The sequence below is a fragment of the Arctopsyche grandis genome, chromosome 9 (genome assembly GCF_051622035.1).
Source record: "Arctopsyche grandis isolate Sample6627 chromosome 9, ASM5162203v2, whole genome shotgun sequence".
NCBI lineage: Eukaryota > Metazoa > Arthropoda > Insecta > Trichoptera > Hydropsychidae > Arctopsyche > Arctopsyche grandis.
Genome location: NC_135363.1, coordinates 31099019 through 31125875, shown reverse-complemented (window position 1 = coordinate 31125875; position 26857 = coordinate 31099019). Strand labels below are relative to the sequence as shown.

The 26857-nt window shown below is 36.9% G+C and overlaps 5 protein-coding genes across 7 annotated transcripts in view; 3 read left to right on the top strand and 2 right to left on the bottom strand.

Annotated features, from left to right (window-relative positions):
* LOC143917399 (uncharacterized) overlaps positions 1-26857 on the top strand; it is a 557584-nt gene that overhangs the window by 11618 nt on the left and 519109 nt on the right. The window lies entirely within an intron of this gene.
* BckdhA (Branched chain keto acid dehydrogenase E1 subunit alpha) lies at positions 3651-6675 on the bottom strand. The gene is made up of 7 exons (XM_077438369.1): positions 6039-6675; positions 5625-5896; positions 5299-5555; positions 5060-5225; positions 4768-4971; positions 4430-4696; positions 3651-4349 (listed from the first exon to the last, which is right to left on the bottom strand). The coding sequence occupies exons 1-7, from the start codon at positions 6099-6101 to the stop codon at positions 4271-4273; spliced, it is 1308 nt and encodes a 435-aa protein (XP_077294495.1). The 5' UTR covers positions 6102-6675; the 3' UTR covers positions 3651-4270.
* LOC143917009 (tRNA (34-2'-O)-methyltransferase regulator WDR6) lies at positions 7247-12582 on the top strand. The gene is made up of 5 exons (XM_077438368.1): positions 7247-7402; positions 7515-7801; positions 7869-8054; positions 8447-10800; positions 12474-12582. The coding sequence occupies exons 1-5, from the start codon at positions 7315-7317 to the stop codon at positions 12538-12540; spliced, it is 2982 nt and encodes a 993-aa protein (XP_077294494.1). The 5' UTR covers positions 7247-7314; the 3' UTR covers positions 12541-12582.
* smp-30 (Senescence marker protein-30) lies at positions 14926-17735 on the top strand. The gene is made up of 4 exons (XM_077438012.1): positions 14926-15094; positions 15172-15328; positions 15400-15612; positions 16723-17735. Exons 2-4 carry the CDS (start codon positions 15172-15174, stop codon positions 17268-17270), a joined length of 918 nt encoding a protein of 305 aa, XP_077294138.1. The 5' UTR covers positions 14926-15094; the 3' UTR covers positions 17271-17735.
* On the bottom strand, positions 18235-26394 carry LOC143916764 (uncharacterized). 3 transcript variants are annotated; one of them, XM_077438010.1, is made up of 13 exons: positions 26147-26347; positions 25544-25655; positions 25162-25392; positions 24990-25087; positions 24762-24916; positions 24403-24690; positions 24095-24334; positions 23718-24016; positions 22142-22285; positions 21976-22069; positions 21695-21898; positions 21423-21577; positions 18235-19058 (listed from the first exon to the last, which is right to left on the bottom strand). In XM_077438010.1, the coding sequence occupies exons 3-13, from the start codon at positions 25384-25386 to the stop codon at positions 18396-18398; spliced, it is 2565 nt and encodes an 854-aa protein (XP_077294136.1). In that variant the 5' UTR covers positions 25387-25392; positions 25544-25655; positions 26147-26347; the 3' UTR covers positions 18235-18395. The 3 variants fall into 3 exon arrangements, with proteins under 3 accessions (XP_077294136.1, XP_077294137.1, XP_077294135.1); XM_077438011.1 differs by having other exon boundaries at positions 21695-21895; positions 26147-26334; XM_077438009.1 differs by lacking the exon at positions 25544-25655 and having other exon boundaries at positions 26147-26394.

Below are 26857 nucleotides of genomic sequence, written 5' to 3'. Positions count from 1 at the left end.
TTACAAGATGGCGGACTTACGCACGTGGAGTAAAGAATTGATTGTGGAATTACTTTTAATGTACCAGAATTTTCCGTGCCTCTGGAAAATTAAGTCTGAGGAATATAAAAATTAAAATCTGAAAGAGGAAGCTGATAAAAAAAATAGTTGACTTCGTTAAAGAAAGAGGATTTTCTAATGCTAATCGAGATTTTGTTGTCAACAAGTTTCAAAGTTTAAGAGGGACCTTCCGGAAGTTAAATTTTGAATAAAATAATTTATAAATAATTTTGAATACATTTTAAATTTTTAAGTTAAATTTTAATTCTTGCAATCGTCCGGATAATTTTCTCGTAATTCTTCAATCAGTGGCATATGACAATATTGCTTATCTATATTTCTTAACCCACATGGATCGATTCTTCTTCTTTTTGATTAAATCAACATCAACGAACATCATAACTTGCGCCATGATATTTCTTCTATCCATTTTTCACCGCAACACTACTATAAAACTGCGTTACTTCAGTAAAACTGTGCGTTTCGCACACACTCCAACACGCGCCAGTTTCGCGCGGTCTATCACGCACGATTAGCCTTTACACGTTCGCTCTTTCCGTTTTAACAAAAAGTGGTAGGAGTAATCGCGCGCGAAAGAACGTTAGTGTTCACAACTGTAAAAACAGTATCGCGCACGATTGCGCGCACAGGCTTACCCGCATGCAATCCTGTACGCTCCTGAAAACGCGCGATAGAACGACTGTGTAAAGGGGGCTAATGCCATTGATATATAGGGCGAGTTAAAGGTTTGGACCGTTTCCCGGCCTATGGAAATTCAGTTGAATTTTGAAGAGGATCTTTATTACTCGATTAATACAGGTGTATTTGTATGTACAGCGAATATAGGTAGGTGATTCGCTGGAATGCGCCGGGTCGAGTTCTTGAAGCTCACTGGCATCTGGGGACGATGCGCTGGTTTGTAAAAGTGTTGCTTGAGCAAGGGTAGCTGGGCTGGTGAGATCACGTTCTGGAAGATTCCAACGGGGTGGAGGTCTTCCTTTGTGTTCTATGTTTGATGCGTAGTTGTGTAGCTCCTTGGGATTTCCTGTTTAAGGTCTTGTAGGAATCTCGTCGTCGTCATCGTCATCGAAACCTTCGAGAATATTCCGCAACAACAAAATACATCGAGCGGAACAGCGCCAAGCATTCCAGAAAATACTACGCCTCGACAAAAGTGCATTCCTCTTGTACGCATCAACAACTAAATGCTCGCACGCATCAATAACCACTTCCATCAAGCGTTCCAGAAAATTCTACGCCTCGACAAAAGTGCATTCCTTTCTTACGCATCAACAAACCACCACCATCGGTCAGGCGATTCCAGAAACACTATAAAAGGAGGTACAACCCAAACAACGCCAGTCGACCCACAGCAGCAAGCGTCGACATACAGCTCCTGACCAGCCACCACTACACTACGCGGACTTGGAAGATCAACCAGCCGGACGAGCCAGCAACACACTGCCGTATCCAGAGACCTTCCGAACATAGCCGAACAACGAGCCAGCAACACACTGCCGCATCCAGAGACCTTCTGAACATAGCTGAATGCCGAGCCAGCGACACTCTACCATATCCAGAGACCGCTGAACGACATACTTTTGCCCACAAATACTATACCTTTGTACAACCATAGGCAAACAATAAAACTTTATAAAACTAGCACAACAGTGTTTCGTTAGGCCGGGATACGGTCAACACTTACCTACCCCGCCTACAGTCTGTTCATATTTAACAGCACTGCACGACTTCAGCACTGCAGGACTCCGTTTCAAATATGTCATTTTATTACATAGGTATGAACAGACCTTTAAGGTCTGTGCTTTTTTATTGCCTTCTTGAGCTTCTTCTTCCAACAACAGCGCGATTATACATAGTTTTTCGTTCGATAAACGTCGAAACATTTTTGCTGACTTGTATTCTGACGCGTAGCTACGAATGCACGTGTATGCATTCATATTGTAAGTACTCGATAATACGACGTAAACAATATTGCGCCGTATCGTCATGGCCTCTAATGTATAAGTAAGCCGATTTTGCCTTGCACTCAGCCAAATTGCTGTAAACGTGACGTGACCGCGACGTGTAGGTAGATATGAATAGAAATAGACTTTGTGACGAGTCCTTTGTGACCAGTAATCACCGAACCGTTCGAGTCGGATGCTTCACGTAAATAATCTATTAGTTATTATCGCTTGTTCGAAATACGTACAATAAATTCTTTTCAATATCATTTGGTTTCATTCAAAAATACAGTTCTATTATTCATTCATATTTTCATCCCATTAGAAAATGGTACGACCATAATCGACAGTTTGGAATCACTTTAAAAGAATTCAGCAATAATCTGGAACAAGTAAGAAGTTTCCAGCTGTATGTAGATATTGTGATGCGAAATATAACTTTCCAAATGCTACAAAAATGACAAATCAGAAGTGCGCTAAATATCAAGAAAATAGAGAAAATAATCACGTAGTTGAGACATCACTTTTAATGGATACCGATATTATTAACTTATGTAGATGCAATAGATCGGCTCTCTACTTCTGAATCTTCGTGCATTGCATCTACTGCACGTTAACATATCGTAAGACGTAGGCGAATAGAATCATATTCTGACAATATTACTGATTCTGAATGTCATCAATTTGATAGAGCATTTGTTAAAGCAATATATGCATCAAACTATCCTTTATCTATTGTTGAAATATAAATAAATACAATTTTCAATCCCTAACTGCCGAGTATTCTAGATTGTGGCTTGGAATTTAGATCGTGAGCATTACATTTTAACAACAATGAAGAAGATGGAACTAGTTTTAGAAAAATACATTCATTAATAATAGACTTATTTTGTTTATTTTATATTGTTGCAAGATATATTAGAGACTCGATACAAGATATATTAGAGAAAACTCGAATTTCTTGGCCGTAGTTACCACGGGTAATGATTTATGGTTTGTTTGAATTAGCTACAATTTTTATACCTGCTTTCTATTAGATTTCTAAATAATTCTAATTGGAAATGTTGGCGAAATTTTCAGCGTGGCGGGCTTTCAACAGAAAAGATGTCAGCACTCAAAGGGTTAAATTTTAAGTGCGCCATTGAAGTATAGGTCTGTTACTGAGAGTTAGCGCGAACAAATGCGATTGTGTTGTGTCGGTTAATAGATGTATAGCATGCTGTCACACTGCATTCAATAATAAACGCTAAAAGGGACGCTCTGTATGAGTACGAGAACGCGCCAACTCTCAGTAACTGACGGTTCGGTGATTATTCCACAAAAAATGATCCCGCGCACGTCACTAAAATCTCGATCACGGAACATCTGGCACCCAAAACTCCATCAATCACGCGAAATATTGTACTAACGAGAACTCGAGTGCCAGATATTCCGTTTTCGCGATTTTTGTGGCAATAAATGTCGTGCCCGCGAACGCAATTTCTGCAATAATCAGTTTACCGTAACAGACCTGTACGTAAAGCTAGCACGTGCTATTTTTTTTATCCTATGAATGTTTGGCGCCCCTCCTCTCCCACGTTACAGGCAAAAAAATGTGTGGATGCAATATAGAAAATTATTACAAAAATTGAATAATATGCCGCAGGTGGGTTTTGAAGAAACTATTTTTTTATTTTTCTTATATAGTTCTTACATAGTATGTATATGTATAATCAGAAAATTAATTTCACCATCGTTAAATCGCTTGTCATACATCCACACTCAAAACCCCAACAGACGAATTTCATTTTCAAAATAAAATTGATAAATATAAAGGCATTTTTCTCGATTGTTGTCCCCTCTGAACGCCAATTAAGTCACGACAAAAGATTTGCACGTCTTTTGTATTTTACAGACAAACGGCGCTGCACGTCTTCCTTTAATGCCCGCATCTTTAGTTGCACAAAAATTTGTCATTGAATTGGTTCACCAGCGGACATAATAGTATGAAATATGCCAGGAAAAGTACAGATTTTTGCCATAAGTTCTTAACATTTTTTGACTGCATTTAATTTTTTATTCGTGGCCTCCTCCTCATCTACGACACCTGCTTGGCAGAAAGAGTGATGAAGAAATAAGCAATAAAAATTGGACCATTTATTTTAAAATTATATTTAATACAATTAACTAAGCATAAAAATCATTTAATTCTGTAACAAAAACAACGTAAAAATGTATGTACAAAACACAAAAACTATCAATTCCATATACTAAATTTTATATTCCGCTTATTCGCTTTTAAAACTTGAAAGAGGATAGTGTTCCCCGTATTTTTTCAAGTGCTCTTCCATTTCCTTCATTTGATCTCTGAAAGTATAAAAAATTACGATTTCAAAGCATGTCTTTTAATATGACAAATAACTCGTATATAAAAATATTATAATTACTGTATGTGAGAAGGCATTTCATAATAAACATCGTAGAACATCTCCTTCCAGGCTGGTTTTGTTTTTTTTTCAGCATCTTTCATCGTGTCGAGCACTAATTTCTTAGTTTCAGACGTCCAAGAGTTTTCTGCATTCTGATCCCACCAACCTTTCGCTTCTAAATATAAACGTAGCTTTTGGATTGGACTTTCTTCGGTCGTCCATTTTGTTATTTCAGATATTTCTCTGTAGGCGCTACTATCGTCTGAAGTGGAATGATGTCCGACTCTAATATCAGAATTAAATTTCTTATGAGATTCTAGTTTGAATCAATCGATCGAGTTCTATTTATCACTAACCTATAAGACATTGCTTCTATTATGACAGGCCTGTTATTTTTAATGGCGAATTCACGTGCTTTTTTAGTTGCATTGTACACAGCAAACACATCTGTCCCATCCACTCGAATAGTATTGATTCCATAAGCTGGACCTCGACCCGCAATACCGTCTCCCTTATATTGTTCATCTGAAGGAGTTGAAATAGCGAAACCGTTATTGCGACTAAAACACAGCCAAAGCATTCAATAAATTAGTTTAATATATATAAAACACACATAAATTACATCCATATGTAAGCGTTCCATTTTACCAGAAGAAAATAACGGGACAGTCAAGTGTGGAAGCAAAATTGAACGCAGCATGCGCGTCTCCTTCAGAAGCTGCACCTTCGCCAAAATAGCAAATGACACATTTTTGATTGTTTTCCATCATTTTGAAGGCATACGCCGATCCTGCTGCTTGAGGCAACTGTGTTCCTGTTCGTATTAATGTACTTTTTAACTAAACTTTAGATAGTCCTATCAAATGATTCATTGATAGAGCACTCACCTAAAGGACTGGATATGGTAGCAATGTTCAAATTTTTATTTCCATAATGTACTGGCATTTGTTTTCCTTTGCCTTCATCCTCGTGATTTCCAAAACATTGATTGATAAGCTGAGCTACTGACATTCCTCTCCACATTAAAACACCACACTCTCTATATTGACCGTACACTAAATCATCAGATGATAATGCTGCTGCACTTCCAACATGCATGCCTTCTTCACCGTAATTAGTCATATAGAAGGAAATTCGTCCTTGTCTATCAAAAATAATAAAATCAAAACTGACGTGCTAGTAAAATCAATTTATACAGCAATAGTTTCCTTACCTTTGAGATTCATATAGGAGTTTGTCAAAAATGTTTAAAAGGACCATATCTTTATACATTTTTAATACAATTTCTTTCGGTATTTGAGGATCTTCCACATTTTCAACTATCTCCCCCGTATTGTACATGATTCTATAGATTGGTATAGTTTCATTGGTGCTGGAGTCCGTGAAAAATAATTCGTTGGTGAACGATCCTGAACATCCCGGAAACTTTGCCAAATTGTCCTTAACGAAACGCAGTTGATGGGGATTTGCACTGGTCGATGTCGCCTTAAAATCAATAAAACAAATATGTCGATTATTTTAAGAATGCCTCAAAACACCTGTATACAATCCACCTGCATTGCGACAATTCAATAAAAGGCACCGAGTTATCGTGCTTATGCAGATTGTTCAAAATATTATAAATTACCCTCATGATGTGCAATTTGGCAGCATTTTTGAGCAATGGACTCCATCGTCGACAGAACGCCATGTCCCCAGGCAACAAATTTGGTGACGTTATCAGTAAGAACCACTGTCACTGCCACTGCCTGACCCAACAGACACATATACGCGCTATATAAATATTCAACGTATGCGTATCGTACTGATAACAATAGAATTAAAAACATGTGCGGTCGTATAAGTGGCACACGTCACAAATAAACTACTGATTTATTACATTCGGAATACATTATGTAGCAAAATATTGTAGCATGGAAATAACCTTTTTTTTTTGTTCCAAATTATACGTTGTAAAGGAGGTGATATTATGGTCATTAACTATTTTAATCGTTATCCACTTGAATTTAAAACATAAAAATTAAGAACCTTGCGACATTAATAAAGCTATTTTGTGCCTTCGAAGATGCTCCTGTTCACTTTTAACTAACATCAATCAGTGGCGGCTCGTGAGAATTCATAGGGGGGGGCTGCAGAGATTAATCGGGCTGAAATAGCTCGTTGCCCATACCGGTGATCAAATGCAGACAAAAATAACACGCATTTGTACTATACTGGGAGGTCTGTAGCTCCGCAGCCCATATAGACGAGCTGCCACCGACATCAATGCGTAATATTAATTTACCAAAAATATTGGCATCAATGTATAATTTGAATGTGAATTGCTCACGACTGTCGCATGGCTGACAACAGAAGTCCCCTATTATCATGTCCTTATTATAAAAATATCAATAATACTTCTGCTTTATCATAAAAAATTAATTAGGTATCTTAAAAAGTATTTTCACTTATTTTAAGAGAAAAATCATTTACATACAGTTTAAAGGTCTGTTCATACCTATCCAGCACGACCCGTATCCTGCAGGTGTCCTGCAAGTGCGGATAGTATTCTTTGGTACATTATATGGACGTATTCATACTCCATGCGCGTCCATATAGAATGCACTAAAGAATACTGTCCGTACTTGCAGGATACTTACAGGATTCGGGTCGTGCTGGATAGGTATGAACAGACCTTTAAACTGTATGTAAATGATTTTTCTCTTAAAATATTGTTACAAAATACTTTGATGGTTCTCACAATTATATGTAAATTAAGTAATTTTAAATCATGCTGGATGGATGTTATGTTTTATTTTTTATTTAAACCTCCAATTATTGAAATGTCATGGTTTTAATATACATTATTACGACCACACAAACCATGCGGCTGTCAAACTGACAGCTGTATATGACATCGTACAATGGAAAATAAACTAGCATTTGATACTATCTTCGTTAAAACTGATGTAACAGCTTTGAAGATTGTTAAAAATGATTATTTATTAGTTGGTTAGTTACACTATTATAATTGTATTTTACAGAGCAAAAAGTTATTTATAATAACCTCTTTTTAAATGGCGGTAATTTTAAATTTTATTATATATTTTTTTTTTGACTGAAGGTATTGGAAACACTTTAAATTTGTACGAAATTTCAAGTAAGCGTTTCATTACACATACTAAAATATTCATTGGACAAAAGATACACGGCTTAGTCCCATCTCAAGATGAAAATCAAATAGCTGTATACGGAGGAAAAGAGATTAAAACCTGCAATGTCAATGTCAACAATAACATAACAATATCAACCAATCAAGTACATATACAATGCGACGATTGGATTTTAGCATTGATTTGGATGAAAAATGATGTAGAGTTCGCCTTACTTACATCACACAATGTGGTTCAGGTATGGTTTTATACATCCTAATTATTATTTTTATCGAATAAAATTTAAAATAATTTTCATTTTACAGATTTGGAACATAGAATCGAATACGTTGCAAACATCTTTTAAATGTGAGGAAAAGTGTATTTTATATAGTGGACTATTGAAAGAATATAATGACAGCATAGCCGTATTCGCTGGAACTGTTTTTTCACAAGTGGTATTATGGAGTACGAATAACCATAAAGTACAGAATCGATTGGTCGGTCATAAGGTAATTTTACTAATAATTTTTAATAATAAAAGACTATAATCGTCTTTCTCAAATAACTTACATATATTTCAATATATCTTAATATTTCCAGTAATGCTCCAGTACCATTACAACTACTTTTTTTATTAAATTATATTTCAATAAACAATACTTAGTCCATAGACTAGTATATGAATACTTGAAATTAGTTTAAAGTTATAGATTTTTAAATCACATAACATTAATATATATCTTAAATATCTGAGATTTTACTTAAATTGAACACACATTTATATACGTCTATCAATCGTATAGAAATGACTATAGTACAAATTTTTAGGACTACATACATATATTGAATTTGAAACTATTGATACCACCAACACGCTATTATTTAAAAAAAAATATTTCAGGGTGTTATATTTTCTATATCTTACGACGAAACCAATAACATAATTGTCACTACATCGGACGACAGATCGGTAATAATTTGGTCGATTGAACGCAAAGATATCAACAATTGGTCTGATATAAAGATATCTATGAAGATTACACTGTTTGGCCACACGGCACGTGTAATGCGAAATGAAATCGTCGGAAATTATATAGTCTCAATTGGAGAAGACTCCATAATGTGCACATGGGACTTGGCCGGAAATTTATTGAAAAAGCGAAGAATACACCAAGACGGATGTCTCTGGAGCTTAGATTGTAATCTGAGCAAAAACATCGCGGTGACCGGAGGCGGAGATAGCGGAGTCATGATACACCGACTAGTATCTGATCCTACGCATATAAATTCTTTAGATATTCCCGGCACGGCTAAAAGCATTGCTATTACGGCTCGTAACAATATTGCATGTTTAACCGAATGCGGCAAACTTATCTATAGCACTGATAGCGATGAATGGGATATGCAAAACTGGGACGGAATAAAACCGAGCTCTATGTTCCTATCGATCTGTAAACAATTCATAGCTTTGACGGATGTCAACGGGTTCCTGATCGTGTTGGCAGAAACTTGCAAATTCGAAGCGAAGCTCGTACAATGTGTGAATCAGAAAATATGCGATGGACGGATACTTTCATTCAATTGGTTGCACGATCGGAAGTTTTGCACTTGCGATAAAAATGGAATGATCACCGTTTGGGGATCTCGGGCCGATCGATGTGTCAAGTTCAATGAATATTATCTTCCAATTTGTAAAGAGCGATGGCTCACGGTTGCTTTGACTGTTTCCGACGATGTTTTCGTAGTCGGTGATAGATGTGGTAGCATTCATCTGTTCAATAAGCAATCGGCTCATCCTGTGCAGACATTGGCAAAAGTTCACGGACGGCTCGGAGTCAATTCCATCAAGCTGACCAACAGTAAAATAACAACGCTTGGAAGAGACGGAACTGTTAAAGTCTTCAATATAGTCAATGACGGCAGTATACTCGAACTGCAGTACTTGTATTGTACTAAAGTGCCATTTAATTGGGTCGATCGGTTTATCGGCAGAGATGGAACCGTCGTGTGTGGTTTCCGAGAGACGGATCTCGTAGTTTGGGACGTCGAAGATAACCAACATTTGGCTGAGATCAATTGCGGAGGAGGGCATAGATCGTGGGATGTGATCAAAAAATGGAATAAAGCAAACGATCATACTATCGTATCCTATTTACAATTTACATACATAAAAAATAGCACTGTTCATACGATCGATGTTAAAGTGGACGACTTTTCACACAGTATCATACAAGGATTCCACGTCAAAGAAATAAACACTTTAATATCATTAAAGCATGGCGATGGTTTTACATTTGTATCTGCCGGGGAAGATACGATGCTGGTTTTTAACCGGTGTCGTATCGACGGTAATACAGTCAACTTTGAGAATCAATTCAAAATAACTAAACATTTATCTAGCGTGAGATGTTTGTATGTTCATGAAGTAGATGAACGTACAGTTATATTTTCAGCCGGAGGACGAGCTCAAATATGCGCTTGGGAGTTGATATATTCGAAAGGAAATGATGCCGTATTCGGGTGCAAAGAGATTGGGAGTCATTTAGTGAAAGGAACCGACTTAGAAAGGAAAGGAAATGTCGGTTGGAAGAATATCCAAGTGGATATGGACGCCGAGACTAGATTCATGAGCCTCTCGTGCTTAAACATCCAATCATACGGCATCGTACTGTTTTCTGGCTGTTCGGATGGCTATCTTCGGGTATACTCCGCGAATAGCACCTTCGAATTGATCGGATGTTATAACTTCAATTCGAAATGTATCCTCAAAGTGCACAGCATTGTATTTGAATCACATCCAATCGTCTTCACCGCGTCTACAGATGGCACGTTATCGATATGGGACTTCAATTGCATCACCGATGATGTTAAACCGGTTAAAAGTATGAAGTTGCACAAAGCCGGTATTAACAGCTTCGATTTGAGTCATATTGGTAATGATAAATTCATATTGGCGACGGGTGGAGACGATAATGATGTTCAATTGAATGTTGTATCGTTCTCGATGGCGGAGGAGATGTTGATGGTTTCAGAAGTGTGCAAATGGAGTTGCAATAAATATCATTGTTCGCAAATCACAGGAGTGAAACTGTTGAACGATGAGTATATCTTGAGTGCTTCGATCGATCAAAGAGTTACGATTGCTCGATTGGTGTACGATAAAACTACTTTGGTAGATATTGAATGTATATTCGTCGGACAATGCCATGCTAGTGTTTCTGATATTCAAGGGATGACCGTTTTGAATCATGACAGGTTAGACAGATTGTTTTTTTATTAAATACTTCAATTGTAAAATAAAATAAAGAAAACTGACATTACGCTAGGGCTGCCATAATTGCTGCCGAAATTAAATGATGAAAGTAGACTTTAAAAACACATGAGTTCATCAACATCAGCAAACTAGTAGTTTTATTTCAAAATTCTTAGCTCGCGAGCTATTTAGACTAAACTATGAGAGTGCTTTTTGTATTTTCAGTTTGGTATCATAGGGAAAGAAAGTGCTAGAATGGTACCCGATAAAATATAAAAGGGTGAAAGGATGGCCGCAAGGACAAAATTATAAAAATGTATGAGATGAGATGGATCGATGCGGTGCAAACGATCGACAAGCGCCAGACAGACTGAACCACAGATTAACGACACGTGTACCTTTTGCGTGCGCACTGCTCGCACTTACACTAAGCAAAATCTACCCGAAGTCTCGATATACACCTACCCTGTATACGTTCTGTGCTTCTGATACTTTAGTTCCGAATTTTGCCTTATTAAACACGCCAGAAAGATCCAACTCAATTTTAATAATTGCATCTGTGCACATCGAAAGGTTACTCGTCATCTGATGTGCAATCTATCATTCGTGAAGTCGACAATTGCGTTTAAAGCAGCCATCCAGTTAATCTGTGGTTCAGTCTGTCTGGCGCTTGTCGATCGTTTGCACCAAACCCGAGATGGATGCATGAGCAAATGTATGTATGTGATGATTTTGGCGCCCCCAGATTTTGAAGCCCGGGACCGTAAGATGCCTTCGCACAGCTCTGTGCATACGATTAAGTAATTGCAGATCGAAACGAGGATATGATTAGCTCTGGCGACTTGCATTCGCACTTATTCTTGGCCCCTTGTCGCTCTTACACCTTTCATTCTCACATTTACCAGTTTTTCTTTAGTTATTTTTGCCTGATTAAGTGACTGCTCGATAGAAAACTGACTCATGGACCGGGACATGGGAACATATATCTATAAACCAGGACATGTCAGCAGCATAGCTCGATTGTTAAGCTTCTGCTTAGCGTCGTGAGGTGCCGGGTTCGATCCCAGGGCCGGGCCTCGAGTGAAAATGAATTTTTCAGAGTATGCTGCTGGTTAGACCTGGATTTGTGCTTCAGGTTGATCGTTTCCTATCAGAGTTTGCCAACTTTCTCTGATTTCACTGTTGAAACGGTTCCCGGTAAAAATCCTTCCTATATATACAATATATCACCAATAATTTGTGTTTGAATGATGTGCAATAAATAAGTTGATAGATGTCTCATTGATTTGCGAGTTTTTCAGTCTCTCGTAATTCAATTACTTATATAATGAAAAATGCTGCAATATTTGTAATTGGCCAGGAAGGCGCATTGGGGTTGCCTGTAATGCCTTCCTGGTATGTGTTGTCAAAAATAAAAAAAATAAAAATAAATATCCCGGGCTACCGGGACGTATGGCAGCCCTACATTACGGGCTAATGTGTAATTTCAATAACCTTTTGTTTGTGTTATCATATTATATATATAGCAATATATATAAGTACATATTATTGTACCGTTTAAAAATTATACATGACTGCTAGATAACACGTATCATTTTTCTGTTGTTTTATTATTGAAGCATTATTATTAAACATGTATATGAATCAAACTATAATTCTTTATTTATTTTTTCAGGAACGAAGTTTTGATTTGTCTCTATGGAAAAGGCATTGAAATAATAAAGATCAATCTACCGTCATGATTTGTATACGTGTTGTGAAAATAAAACTTATTTTTTGTGTATATGCTGTTTTAATTGCCGGACGCTTAACGCTGTCGTATAACCAACGGTAATCATTGTTATGGCCGTGATTAGATATTTTTGGAATAAAATATAAATCAACAGGACGCAGTAAAGGATTGCATTATCCTATTTTCATCCCACACTTCCCTTCAATTAATGCCCATTATCATTTTGGATAGACGTTTAAAAAACGGAAATAACAATTGTTCATATCGTTTTAAAGATATTCAATAATGATATGCATATTTAAAATTTTCATATACATATATAGAAAATCCTCGATTACATAATTGATGAAAATTTCATGCATATCATGTCTTTAAAATTTACTATTATTGAAAACATCAGAAACAATAAAAAAATATATATAAACATTATATTTTTTATTCCACCTCAATAATGTAATGTCGGTTGAATTGAGTGAAGCAGCAGCAATATTGAGGCGTACTGCAATTAACTCTGTATTTTTACTCGATGAATTGGGAAGAGGAATATATAAAAGTATCTACATATATATATGTAGATACTTTTTTGGTGTCAATGTTTTGAAAAAATATTGTAATACTGAATGTTTCTGTTTTTTTAATAAATAATTTGAACTCTCAGAGGGGTATTTATTATGTAATACCTCAAAAACAGGTCTACTCAGTTCCACTGACTTGAAATTTCTCGACTCTTTAGGTATGTATATGGATGAAAAATATTTAGTGAGAATTGATTGTTAAATATTTTAAAGGTGTGTTACTAGCTTAAAAATCTTTGAAAGATCACAAGATGTTTCGTATATTTAGGACAGGGTTTCCCAAAGTTTTTCTGCAATGGAACACTTAACAAATCCGGAAATTTTAACGGAACACTTAGCTTATTTTTAAAATTGGGTAAATATAAAAAAATATATATATTATTAAAACACTTATTTATTTCATATTTTTTTTTAAATTAGTAAACAAAGACTTTGATGATTTCGAGTCCTTGAATCGCAATTCTATTTTATATCAGGCATACTTAAGAGGGCTGGACACCAGCGCCTTGTCCATACAAACGTTTTACACTTCTCCCTTCCTCAATTATGGCACTAGAGAAATTATTTTTTAATATGCTATGGATATCCACCATAGGCATGTTTCTATCTTTTTATTTTTTTGATTAGTTATTTTTTATAGGAGCTAGGAGCCACCAAACATCTATAAAATCGCCTCGTTTTTACACCCACGAAAAGAGTCCAACGTGCTAATTTAACGGTTGAGTTTTAAAAAAATACAAAGACACAAACATAGAAAATATCTTTCTCATACCGATGATGAATTTTTTTTTTAAATTGGTCCAGTTTCGAAGGAGAAAACTGGAGAATACGAAACCTTGATTTTGTCGATTTAAAATAGGTATTATCTGGTCGAGGCGCAACTGTCGCATTCACTCAATATATATATATTGATATATATTGTCGCATTCACTCAATATATATATCGAAGAAAGGAACGGCAACAAAATTAAGATTTCGGGTATCCAACCCTCTTAAGCTTATTGGTTTAGCTGTCACGGAAAATGGATTCCGAACCCAGGAATCGTCCTAGCTAGTTTTGGGAAAATATTGCACAAGAGTTGTTTTCAAGTTATATGGGTGCTAAAAATACTTTGGAAACTTCTTCATCTACTTTAAAATTTAAGTTATTCATCTAAGGCAGGAAAACAATCAAAATTATAAAATTCAACATTGAATTTGGTCTCTTGACAAGACAATTTTTAATATAAGAGACTTGTATTAAAAATTGTATTACCATATATTGTAATACTTTTTCTAAAATTTCATTTCCGTATCCAAATTCTACTCAGTATTCTTTGGTACATTCTATATGGACGCGTATGAATGCATACTTGCAGAATACCTGCTACTGCCGATTCGTGCTGGATAGGTATGAACAGACCTTTATGTAAAAATATACAAAAATTAGTGAAGATTTTTATTTTTATTAGCACACATTATTTGTTTACTTAAAAAACCAAATAAAAATATTTCTCATGTATAATTTCGGCACAAGTACCATAGTTTCCCCACTGCTGATCTACGTAATTTATACGAGGTTCATATTGAAAGTTTTAAATTGAATAAAAACAACAATAAATAATCAAAATAAAACAGAATAATTTGCCTGAATTCTTAGTCTAATAAAATTTTTATTTTTATATTTTAATTTTGCTTTAAGTTTATAATAAAAAATTTGGCGCTATTTATAAAATAAATTCAAAGAAGCCGATACCAATCTCGACCAATTATACATAATAGATTATCTATACATAACTATGAGTACTTTCCCACCATTGTTATCTTCAACAAGATATCTTGTTTGAGATAACTTGATATACATATTATACGGGCGACCCTCACGTTTCAAAAGCGTGGCCACTCGCTGTACCATATATAAGTGACTATCAATCACATTGTACCGCATTAACAGTCCATCTTCTGGACACTGTCGTTGAAAATTTGTTATCACCTTATCAAAAGCCAAAGGTAAAAACTTGTATATATTTAGATACATTTACAATTATAAATAATTCCGATAATATGTAATATAACATTTTTTTCAGATGAGTGTAAAAGTGGAGCAAGTCACCGAACCCGTTCTTTTGGGTGAAGGTCCCCATTGGGACGCCGAATTGCAATGTTTATATTATGTCAGCATCTTCGATCACTCCATTCACAAGTATGTTCCGGCGACCGGTAAAGAAACTAGGGCCGTTCTACGTAAGTGTCTCAATTATCTCGAACACTTACCAGTGAAAATATAAACTAACCGTGTGATATTGTTTACTTAGCTGATAACACCGGATTTATGGTACCGATAGCGAAAACTACTGATCAATTCGCAGTCGGAGTCGGTCGCAAAGTTCTTCTTATCAAATGGAACGGCGAGAACAATGCTAAAGTTGAAATTCTCTCGGAGATTGCGGAAGTTGATAGCGAACCAGGCTACAACACAAACCGTCTCAACGATGGAAAAGCTGATCCTAAGGGTAGATTATATGGAGGTATGTATCTAAAGCGTCCACGTGACTAGCACTTTAACCACAACTCCGTGAAACTTTCTTGTACAATATAAAAACAAACTTATATTAGTCATAGGGGTTGGATGCTTTTTGAAGAACTATACTGCTTTATGTATTCTCACTCGCTGAGTGATTGATTGGATGCAAACTTTCTAAAGTAGCTTCTCAAGACTACCCAAAGTATCATTCAGGCATTCTGAAAACATATCCAAGCAAGCTCGTTAGAATAGTTGTTTCATAAAGTCTTGTTTCGAGATACTTCTTTCACTTTTGAATTGAGTCACAATATCCTTATTAGTTATTTAAGACTAATCCGTCCTTTAATACTTTTATAACAAGCTCCTACTGAAATACCAGCCTCTCTCAACTTAAACTCATCTTATCCTTTCCTTTTTTGGAAAATCTTCAAGCATTCTGTAAACGGTTCGGTGATTATTGGTCACAAAGCGCTCGCCCAAAATCACTAAAATCTCTATAACGGAACATCTGGCAGCCGAAAAGTCCATCATACTAACGATAACTATCATACTAACGAGAACTCCAGTGCCAAATATTCCATATTCGCGATTTTCGTGGCAAAAATTGTCTTTTGGGCGATCGTAATGTGACTAATAATCTAATTACCCTGAAAACAAACACTCAAAGAAGTATGGAACGCTGTATGCTTGACTTGGGTGAGAAGTATTACAAGGGTACTGGATATAATAGATAGTGAAGAGATTGAAATGGCAATGGGTGAGCGAAAGAATGGACGAAAAGTGCTAGAATGGTACCCGAGAGAAAGCAAAAGGGTAAAAGGAAGACCGCAGGGAAGATGGGTAGATGAAATTAAGAAAATGTGTGGGGTGAGATGGATGAGAGTTGCACAAAATAGAGACGAGTAGAAGCGTGTTGGCTGTAGATGATGATGATTAGTGATTAGTCTTACAATTCCTAAGATATGTCACCTCTCTTGCCTTAAGTTGACACCTTCCATTAGGATATATGTAAATGCTAATAGATCAGCTTGCCAAAAACATCAGCCATAAATTCAACACAAGTATGTAATTGTATATTATGTACATGTCTAGTAAGCTATTAAACACATTACAGGTACAATGGGAAAAGAAGATCCTCCAGGAAGCTTTCAAATGAACAAAGGATCGCTCTTCATCTTTGACAAAAGCGGAGCTCACAAAAAAGTTGATAAAGTGAGCATATCGAACGGTTTGTGCTGGGACGTCGACAAAAACATCATGTACTACATCGACAGCCTGGAGCATTCTGTCCGCGCGTACGACTACAACTTCAGAAGTGGCGAATTGACAAACCAAAGATTCGTGATGGACTTCAAAAAACACAATTTGGAAGGCGTGCCCGACGGGATGACCATCGATACGAACGGCAACTTGTGGATTGCGTGCTTCGACGGGTCAAAGGTCATCAAAGTAGATCCCAACACGGGTAACATCCTCCAGAAGGTAGCCATACCGGCGCTGCAGGTGACCTCGGTAGCTTTCGGCGGACGAAACCTGGACGAGTTGTACGTGACATCGGCCAGTATGAATATCAAAAGCGAACAGAAACCACCGTGCGGAGCCGTATTTAAAGTTACAGGCCTTGGAGTCAAAGGATACGCCGGAGACTCTTGTGTCTTATAAATATACAATAATATTAAATAATGTCCAATCGAATTTTTCGAATACACTATAAAACAATAATGTGTTTCTATTTTATACAAATGTATGTCTGATATACCCTGGATGGTAAAATGTTTAAAAAAGCACACCATAAATCATGAGACTTACTTGTTTTGATTAAATAATATTTACAGTTTTGAAAGTTCTTAGTATTATTTAAACATTTTGATATATAATACATACATACATACATATGTAGTTATTTATTGTTTACATTTTTTTTAATTTCTTAATTTTGAATATGATTGGAAACCTGAAAAAAGTTCTTATTGGTGATTGCAAAAATAAATGAATGATTGAAGAATATGGTGTCTTTCTATTTTGAGGATTCATTTTATGCATTTACGGGATATTATTAAAGAATGTGAAATGACACTCTTAGATGTTTTTAATAAATTTTATTGTGTAAATAAATTCTAGCTATAACTACGTATTATATTTTGAACAAAAATAATCAATAATGAAAAATAAGTGAAAAAACTATCATTAGTAATCCTATGAGCGAAATTGCAGCCTTGCTAGACCAGAAATTGCCATTGCATTTCTAGTTAACTGCATACTTTCGCCAAAACTTGTTGAACATACGTATAATAATTAAAAATAAAGTCGGTCAGTCAGGACAATAAAATCGGAATAAATTTAGCAAACGCTAACGAGTGATAATGTTTCGCTCACCAAACATTTCCATTCTAATATCGTTATTTTTGAATATGAAAGTCAGTTCATAAACATTTCAGTTCATAGTTAGCTTTAATTGTGTCAATCGTCATTATTGTAAACCAAAATCCGATTTAAATCCTGTTTTCTTATTAAGAAATGTGTTTTTTTGTCTTTATCCATATAACCTAATTAACATTATAGTAACAATGTAGAGATGGTGCTAAACAATACAAAAAAAAATGACGAATTGAAACATTTAAGAACAATGTTAGTAAAAAAAATATATAGCAAACGTAATCGTAATTACACTTGCAAAAAAAAAAAATCTATTCGCTATTCTTATAATATAAGCTTAAAATAAAACGCTTTCTAAGCTACATACAAAATTTAGTTAACCATCTGATAATAAAAAAAGACTGCGGCTACTCAATTCTTATTCAACGGTTGATTTTCGGCAGACGGCGGCTGCTGGAAGTTTGGCGGCAGAAAGTTGGATCCGTTCGACGGCGAGTAATAGTACGGAGGAGGCGGCGAAATGTAAGTCATGTATTGCGAAGGCGGCATGGATCCCGGTGGAGGCATGTACCCTCCTTCTGGCGGCGGCATGGAGTTCTCATCAGACGATCCGAACATGTAGTTCGCAGGATAGTTGGACATCACCGACCCGTCCACTTCGCCGGGATAATATGGGAATCTGTACAGCGACGGAGGCGGATACGGAATATACGGAAAGTTTGGTGTTGTTGCCGACTCCCCATTGCCATGTTCCGAGTCTTGATTCTGATTGTCCTGGTTTTTATTCTTATCCTGGTTTTCTACAGACGTACCGTTTGTTTCATTGCGGGCGTTGTTTCTTTTTTGAACATTATTGTATCCACCTCGATTAAAATTGGCGTTGCTCCTTGGGGTTCTTTCCTCAATAGTATCGTTGCGTCGGAATCCTCTGTATCCTCCACGGCTACCCTTGTATTCGTTGAATTTATTCGGCTTATGCGGATTATTGTTATGATATTGAGAATTATTCTTATTGTTCAAATCTTGCTGCGTCGAGTTTGCTGGAGAATCATCTATTGCGACATTCTGCAATTCCTATAAAAAGTATAAACAAATATATAGTATGTATATACTAAATTATACTTCATTTTATTTACAAAGACATTATGGAAACACATAAAGTCCAATTTCATTTCTTGACCTATATGTTTTTATTTATTTATTTACTACAGTTAAGCTATAGTGAATTACAGATATATTTAAGGGCATCACTATAGCTAGGATATATACGTGATAGAAGAGGCAAAACTAAAGCAAAAAAATAATATAAAGAACAATAATAGTAAAAATAATATGAAATATTAACAATTAAATGTGAGAACACAATTATGATCTCAAACTGAACAATCCCTCAACCAGATCGGCATATTTTAGATTGAACAAATCCAAGTTGACAAGAGATCTGGTTGAAGAGTTTGATGCCCAAGCAACGGGCGACAAAACCATCAAATTGGTACGTGCCCCAGAAGAAGTATAATGTATCGAGTTTGCTGGGAACATTGGAGCTTAATTCTGCGTTTGAGGATTGCTCACCAAAGCAACTAGTAATTTAAAGAAATGTTTCCCCAAATATACTATATGTCGTGATTCGGGGGAATTATAACCTAGTGATCCCAGCAGGTACGCACTATAATAGAGCTAAAGATAGCGACCGTAAGCCATCATGTACGTAGGTATATCTGAGAAACCCTCTCTGTACTATTTCGACCCGATCACTGGGGCTCCATATAATAGAAGAAAACTCAAGAATGCTTCGTACTAGCGAATCATATAGGATACAGAGTACTCAATGCACTACGAAACCCAACATTTGTATAGCTCTTGAGCAAATATTATCAATGTGCCGTCCAAAATCGAAATTCGCACAGAATAAAATTCCCAGGTCACTAAAATTCACTAAATTTCATCAGAATAAGATTCCCAGATCACAACCGAATTTAACATAATGCCAATTAAATGGTAAGAGTATTCAAGTTGGTTTCGCGATTTGGTGAAGCTTAGAGAGCAGCACTTCTCGATGTTGAACGGTAACATGTTTAGCGTTGACCAATTGAAAATGGCATCCAAATCTGATTGAAGTTCAACCGAATCGCAAAGGGCATCAATAGATTTGAACAATTTGATGGGTCTGGGTCTCTGCATAGAAAGTGACTTGATAGAAAGTCAAAAGATAGAAAAGAAGGGCGAAGTCAACAAATCCCCCTTCATACCCCCCCTCCGTAATGTCATACGACGACGTACGAGTGTGAAGAGTATATCCGAATATGTATGCGTTAGAACGAGACAAAAGCAATATTATTCGGAATTCAACTCGGAATGTCTGTCATCAAAATGAATGTCTGTCTGTCTGTGTCTCGAATATGCTCCTAAACCACTGAATCAATTATGATGGAACTTTCAGGATTTGTTGTATGCATGTCCGAGAAGATTACCGTGAAATAAAAACGGGGTAAAACAGGAATGGAAACAGGAAAAACAGGAATGAGTGTCATTGCAACGCTATAATTTCAAATGTTTTCGAATCTGAATTGTTTTTCGTGTTTTGCTTGAAATTGCGAGTCGTTAATAGATAGACACGATATCGAAGAGATGTTAACCGTTTGCCCGCGGCCGTCTTCTATGGAAGCTTTGCGCGACAAGTCTGTAGCGAGGCTGTCTTCCATAGAATTTCTGAACTTTGCACGCGATTTTGAGCCTTATATGCGCCTATTTCAACTGTTTTAAGGTTCAAAATTGGTTGAATATATTACTGAGAGTTGAATGCCATCTATTCAATTTGCTTAAAATGAATATATACCAGTCAAAATTAGTATTTTGTGGAACCATACTGAAACCTCGTTTATGTGACGTCACGTCTGTTGAACAATGGCGACGATACATCTCAATTGTATGAAGAATGATTATTTGACAATTAAGCCAAAACTACGAGATATATTATGTATTTTATTGTTTAAAATAATACTTTGTGTTAATTAACATATCTGGTTACTTGAGTAAATATTAAAATCTGTATTTAAGGTCGAAAACTCGATTGCCAAATTCGCGTATAGGACTTGTTCGCTATATTTATTGCCGCGGGCAAAGGGTTAAACATTATAGTATCAGTACATAGGTATACCACGCCAATCAGTAGGTATATAGTTTTTCGTATCTCAGTTGACTCCGCCCTTCTTTTCTATCTTTCGACTTTCGATGCAGTGACGGCCATCACTATTTGAGTATAATTTATGCAAAAGTTTAAACTCATAGATGTTAATTTCTTATGTAATAAAAGAGCTGCATTGTTTGTAATTGGCCAGGAAGGCGCATTGGGGTGTACCCGTTAGGCCTTCCTGGTATATATGTATGTAAATAAATAAACAAATTACATATAAATATACTTGGCAAAAAAATACACACCTGAGCCAACTGATTGGGAGTAGTTTGGTAATAGTATCCGTTATTATTGATAGGTGTCGTCGGTGGTGCAGGAGGCGGAGGATACGACCAACTCATACCGCCGCTCTGCATATAATCAATTCCGAGATTGAAAAAGAATCGCAACGTCTGAACATCTGAAATCGTAATCATGGTTCATTAGTTTTTTTTTTTTTTAATAAACCTAAGGCATACGACGAAAATCCATCAATATAAATATAAAAGATTTGAATTGATCGTCAACCACACTCTACCATTATACGGCAGATCAGATCCGTTGTTGTTTATCGAACGTTGAACAGCATAATTAACACCGATCGGCGTGAACGGAGGACGCGTCGAGTACTGCACGGGAAACGGAGAATGGGGCCTGATCAATGGGACTCCCATCGGTGGCATCACATACGTGTACGGAGCATACGCTGGACTGCAACCGTTGCCATTATACATCACACCTGCTGCACACAAATATAAATACATAGTCATCGAACGAAATCTTGCAAAATGTAAATATGACTCGTCTGATCATACTTACAACCGTTACCAGACGGTATGGAGGCAGGCGTGGCTGCCGGAGTAGAAGCACTCGAGGTGTACGTGGAATTGTTAACATCCGTACCGTTTGTTGCCTACGAACAAAAACTACCTTTACATACTGAAATAATAAATATACATTGTATTGTGAATGGATTTGACTGTACAGGCTGTACGTAAGGCACGCAAGAGTTGCTACAAGATGTGGCGACAGTAGTCGGAGGAAAATTAAACTGCGAATTTTGACGATTCAATCCGGAATTGTCGCGTCCATTGGTTTCTACCGTATATGGCATGGTTACATACTCCACCTGAAAACAATTTTATCATATGAAACAAAGGTGTATATGTAATAATAGATTTTGAGTTAGACTGCAAGTAAAAATTGCGAATTTTTTTATACAATCATATCTCATAAACCAACAAAAATCATTGTCATATTCGAATTCAGCGGGTCAAACTCAGTAGAGATTGATTAATCTCCACTCCAGTAAGTAAAAAACGAGATTTCTTATTGCCATTTTTTTTTTCATCGCTGTATTGTTCTGCATGAATGTACTCCTACAAAAGTGGAGGATATATGTCTGTTTCATCGACTTCGAAAAAGCATTCAATAGAGTGGAACATGACAGATTAATCCATGCACTAAACTAAACTGGGATAGATGCAAAGGATATCGCCCTTTTGAAGAACCTATGTACATATACTGGAATCAATCTGCTGTCGTAAAGGTCGAAGACTTGGAAACCGAAAAAGTAGAAATTCGTCGAAGGGTGCAGCAGGGATGTGTATTGTCGCCCATGCTGTTCAATGTGTATTCGGAAATGGTGATCAACCAGGCAGTCGATAGCCGAATAAGAGTATGAATAGACGGCGAAATTATAAATAATATTCATTTCGCTGATGATACGACAATATTGACTGAGAGTGCCGAAGACCTGCAATCGACCAAGCATGTCACAAATGGGGTCCGTCCATTAATATCAAAAATACAAAATCAATGTTCATATGCAAAAACAGATTCATTAAACCTGAATGTGAGCGGACAAATGATTGAAAAGGTCGAACACTAGAAATACTATCAAGATAAGAATAAGTATCGAAATAGCAAGAAATGCCTTCAGCAGCATGAAAGATGTTTTGTGTTGTCGAAGGTTGTCTATGAAATTGCGCATAAGAATCCTGCGTTCCTATGTTTGGTCGGTATTGCTGTAGGGATGCGAAACGTGGACGATATTAGTGGCATGCCTGAACAGGATAGAGTCCTTTGAAATGTGCTGTTACCGGAGGATGTTAAAGAGCATGTGAGGAACAAAATGGTCCTCCAGCTTCTTCATAAAGAGAGAGAGCTTCTTCACATGGTGAAGCGACGTAAGATGGAATACTTTGGCAACATTATTCGCGGCCCCAAATATCGCCTTCTATAAACAATCATAGAGGGGAAAATAGAAAGTAAACGGTAGCTTGGGAGAAAGAAGCTCTCTTGGCTCCGGAACATCAGGTCATGGGACTCGGACTCGAAAAATTGTTTCAACTTGCCCATGATAGGGAAGGATTCGCCATAAACGATGTCTGCCCATGGCAGTCGCCTATGTCCCAATACGGATTCGGCATTAGAAGAAGTATAATTAAAAAACTTCAATTCAATTGCTTATGCATATTATATTACAATATGATATAGTCTAGAAAACCGCCAAATGCCATAAACAGTCAATAATACTGTTTTCGAAAACAAATCTTTACCAAATGCGGCTTAAATGTGTAATAATCCACTCTTGTGAACTTTTCCAAAGTCTGAACATTATTCAACACTCCCTTATCGACGTTCCCACCGTCCCATTCTAAAGTGGAGCATGTGGATGCGGAAAATACTCCTGAATCAGAAGTGAGACTGTTATTATTCGAATCTTTGACGCCATCGGTCAGTTTAGAGTCTTCGCTCTTGAAAAACGTCTTGGTCTTGCTCGTTAATTTGGGTATGTCCGGAACGCTCGAGGTCTTCTTACGTTTTATGTTGAATTTTCGAATCGTCTTAGCACCACCTGAAACTGAACTAACGTTAAAAATCGTACAAAATATGTATGTCAAACTCAAATCGAACAATTTTTTCTTCCGTCGACCTTTCTTATTATTGGTGTACCAAGGCTTAGCTTCGCTGGCCGGCAGCGGTTTCAATTGATCGAAATGGACCGTTCGCTTCTCGCCCAGCTCCTCGACGTAAACGAGACAAGGTCCGTCCTGTTTCATCGCTTGTATGTAGCAAACGTACGGATTCACCTGATCGGGCTTGATTTTGCACAGACATTTGACGCCCACTTGCAGCGTCAAGCCGTCGTGATAATTTAAAGACATTTCCTCTTCTGAAAAGCACATAAACGTTTCATCGTATTATACGCAGATAAGAAACAATTCAAACCAATTTAAATACCTCGTTTCATTTCCACCCACACGTCGAATTCTATATTCTTGTAAACATGAGGAGAGAGACCTCTGGCTACCTTGTACGGAAACTGGTACATCTTTTTAGATATGTCTGAAACGCTGTTAGAATTCATGTGACCATTCTGACAATCGTCACCGTCTTTCTTCTCTTTGGATTCTATCTTAAGCATCTTATTATCATTGTAGTTAGTGTTACATTCTAATATCTTATCAGTGGTATATTCTATATTTGATATGGAGAACACACCCTTATACAATATTTGATATGCTATTGCTGAAAAAATTAACCGAATACAAATTAATTATCGAAAAATATGTAAAACATAAGCTATATTAGACATCTACCTTGACAAAATGAACTCTTTTTAATGTAATCAAATGGCAGTAAAATATCGAAGTGTTCTACGTTCATTTGATGGAAAATATAAATAGTATTTTGGTAATTGTAGAAAGATTTTAACGTAGGACCATCGCGGCTATCTATTATCACAAAATTGCGCCTAAAAATACAAAAAAAAAAAAAAATAGATAAATAACAACTAAACAATTAGCGTCCATTTAAAATATAATTACTTATAAAAGTGGCTCAGCAAGACGATCTCATTAAACCCTCCAAATGATCTTGAATTTAATATATGATCGGCATAATCCTTGATCGAACATTTAATCGGCTGTGAAGAAATAATAGAGCATTAATACAATTTTATTCTATACGACGATTCGAAACATAGTGAAAAATTTGCACCAATTTCATCTTGTTGTTCGTCAGAGTCAGATAATAGGCACATTGTCGGCGGACTGTCGCGTGCATGCGTTGGTTCGAGAACAGACCCTCGGAGACGGCTCGGTAAAGACAACTCGAATCTCGCGCAATATGTTTCCGATAGAAACCGATCTCGTACAGCCACGAGTGGACGTCCATGCGATGTTTGCTGGCCTGCCATGACTTCATCAGACTCTCCGGCGTCATTTTGAGCTGAAACAGTATACGTACATACGTTTGAATTATTATGAATTTTGTTCATTTCTCAACACTGCAACAACGCAACATAGAAATAAATTGTCATACGCAGTGCTGCAAGTGTTTCAATTTCGCTAAATTTTACATTTTATATACCAATCCTTACATACAGTGCTTCTTTACATCAATCCCTACTGACCGAAGAATCGCAAGAAAGTAGTTCCACGGATACACGGAAATTTCCTGCCCAGCTCGTCCAGACGTCTACGACCAGTCAACTATTGCACAAAATACACATGTATAAGAATGGAATGTGAAAATAATGAGCTTTGAAATTGGACGCGCCAAGTTTCAAGAATCGAGATTGATAAGAGAAACGGTAGTGCGTACAAGTTTCGTCGAGCGATTCGCATCGAGCGAGATGAGTCACGCGTTCGAAACTTATACGCGCGGAAAAAAATGGACGACCGTAAAACGACCGAGTATTGTTGCAAATCGAACCGCTAGCAAATCCACGACGACACCAATTTCGGAGACGTCTTCGAGGGGTAGGGGGAGGGGTAGGGGGAGGGGGGCCAAGCCCGAGAGCGGGGGCCTTCGAACGGCGAGGGGCGAAGCGAGAGGCTATGGCGGCGATCAACTCTGCTGCGGCCGTTTGCGATCCGTCGCGGGAAGAGCGAGTGGACGCGATTTTCGCCCTTATGGCGTCTGTCCGTAGACGATGGATTCGCTCGCCAGCGTCGAATTCAAACATTTTCAAGGGACTTACTCGGGGCGGGGGTCAAGGTGGAGCCGGCCAGGTCGAGGGCGAGGGTTGAGGGTCGAGGGTCGAGGGTCGAGAGTCGAGAGTCGAGAGTCGAAGGTCGCGGAGTACAGAATCGAAGGTCTGAATCGAAGATCTGCGGCGATCGGCGATCGGTGAAAAAGCTCCCGCAGCCGACCGGCCACCGCACAACTACACTTCCACCTCCCACTCCAACTTCACTTACCTTTCTTTCGACTGAAACTTTTGAGTCTAATTACCACTATTGTCGACCTACTACTGTTTTTTTTACCATTTCTCCAAAATGCATCCCTCGTTTATTCTCATTGTTTATACGCCCACAATTCGCCATGTTTCTATTTTTGTGATCAATTTTTTTCAATTAAAGCTTTTTTAAACTTTTTGCGACTTATTATTTTTATTTTATTACTAGGCTCTATATGTTTCACTTTGCTAATGATTCGGGCAATATTCCTACATTATTTCGATCATTCTGTATGTGTTCCATTTTTTTAATGGTACACATACAGAATACAAATATAAAAAAGAAAGCAGTATAGTGAAACAAAAAAGATACAAATATAAAAGAAAATATTTAAATTCCAAACACAGTGAGCACCACATGGTAATATAAAGAAAACAAAATCATAGTAAACATTAACAAACAATGAAGATAAAGAAGCAAATCTGTGGTTGATTTGAAGGTGAATTTGTGGT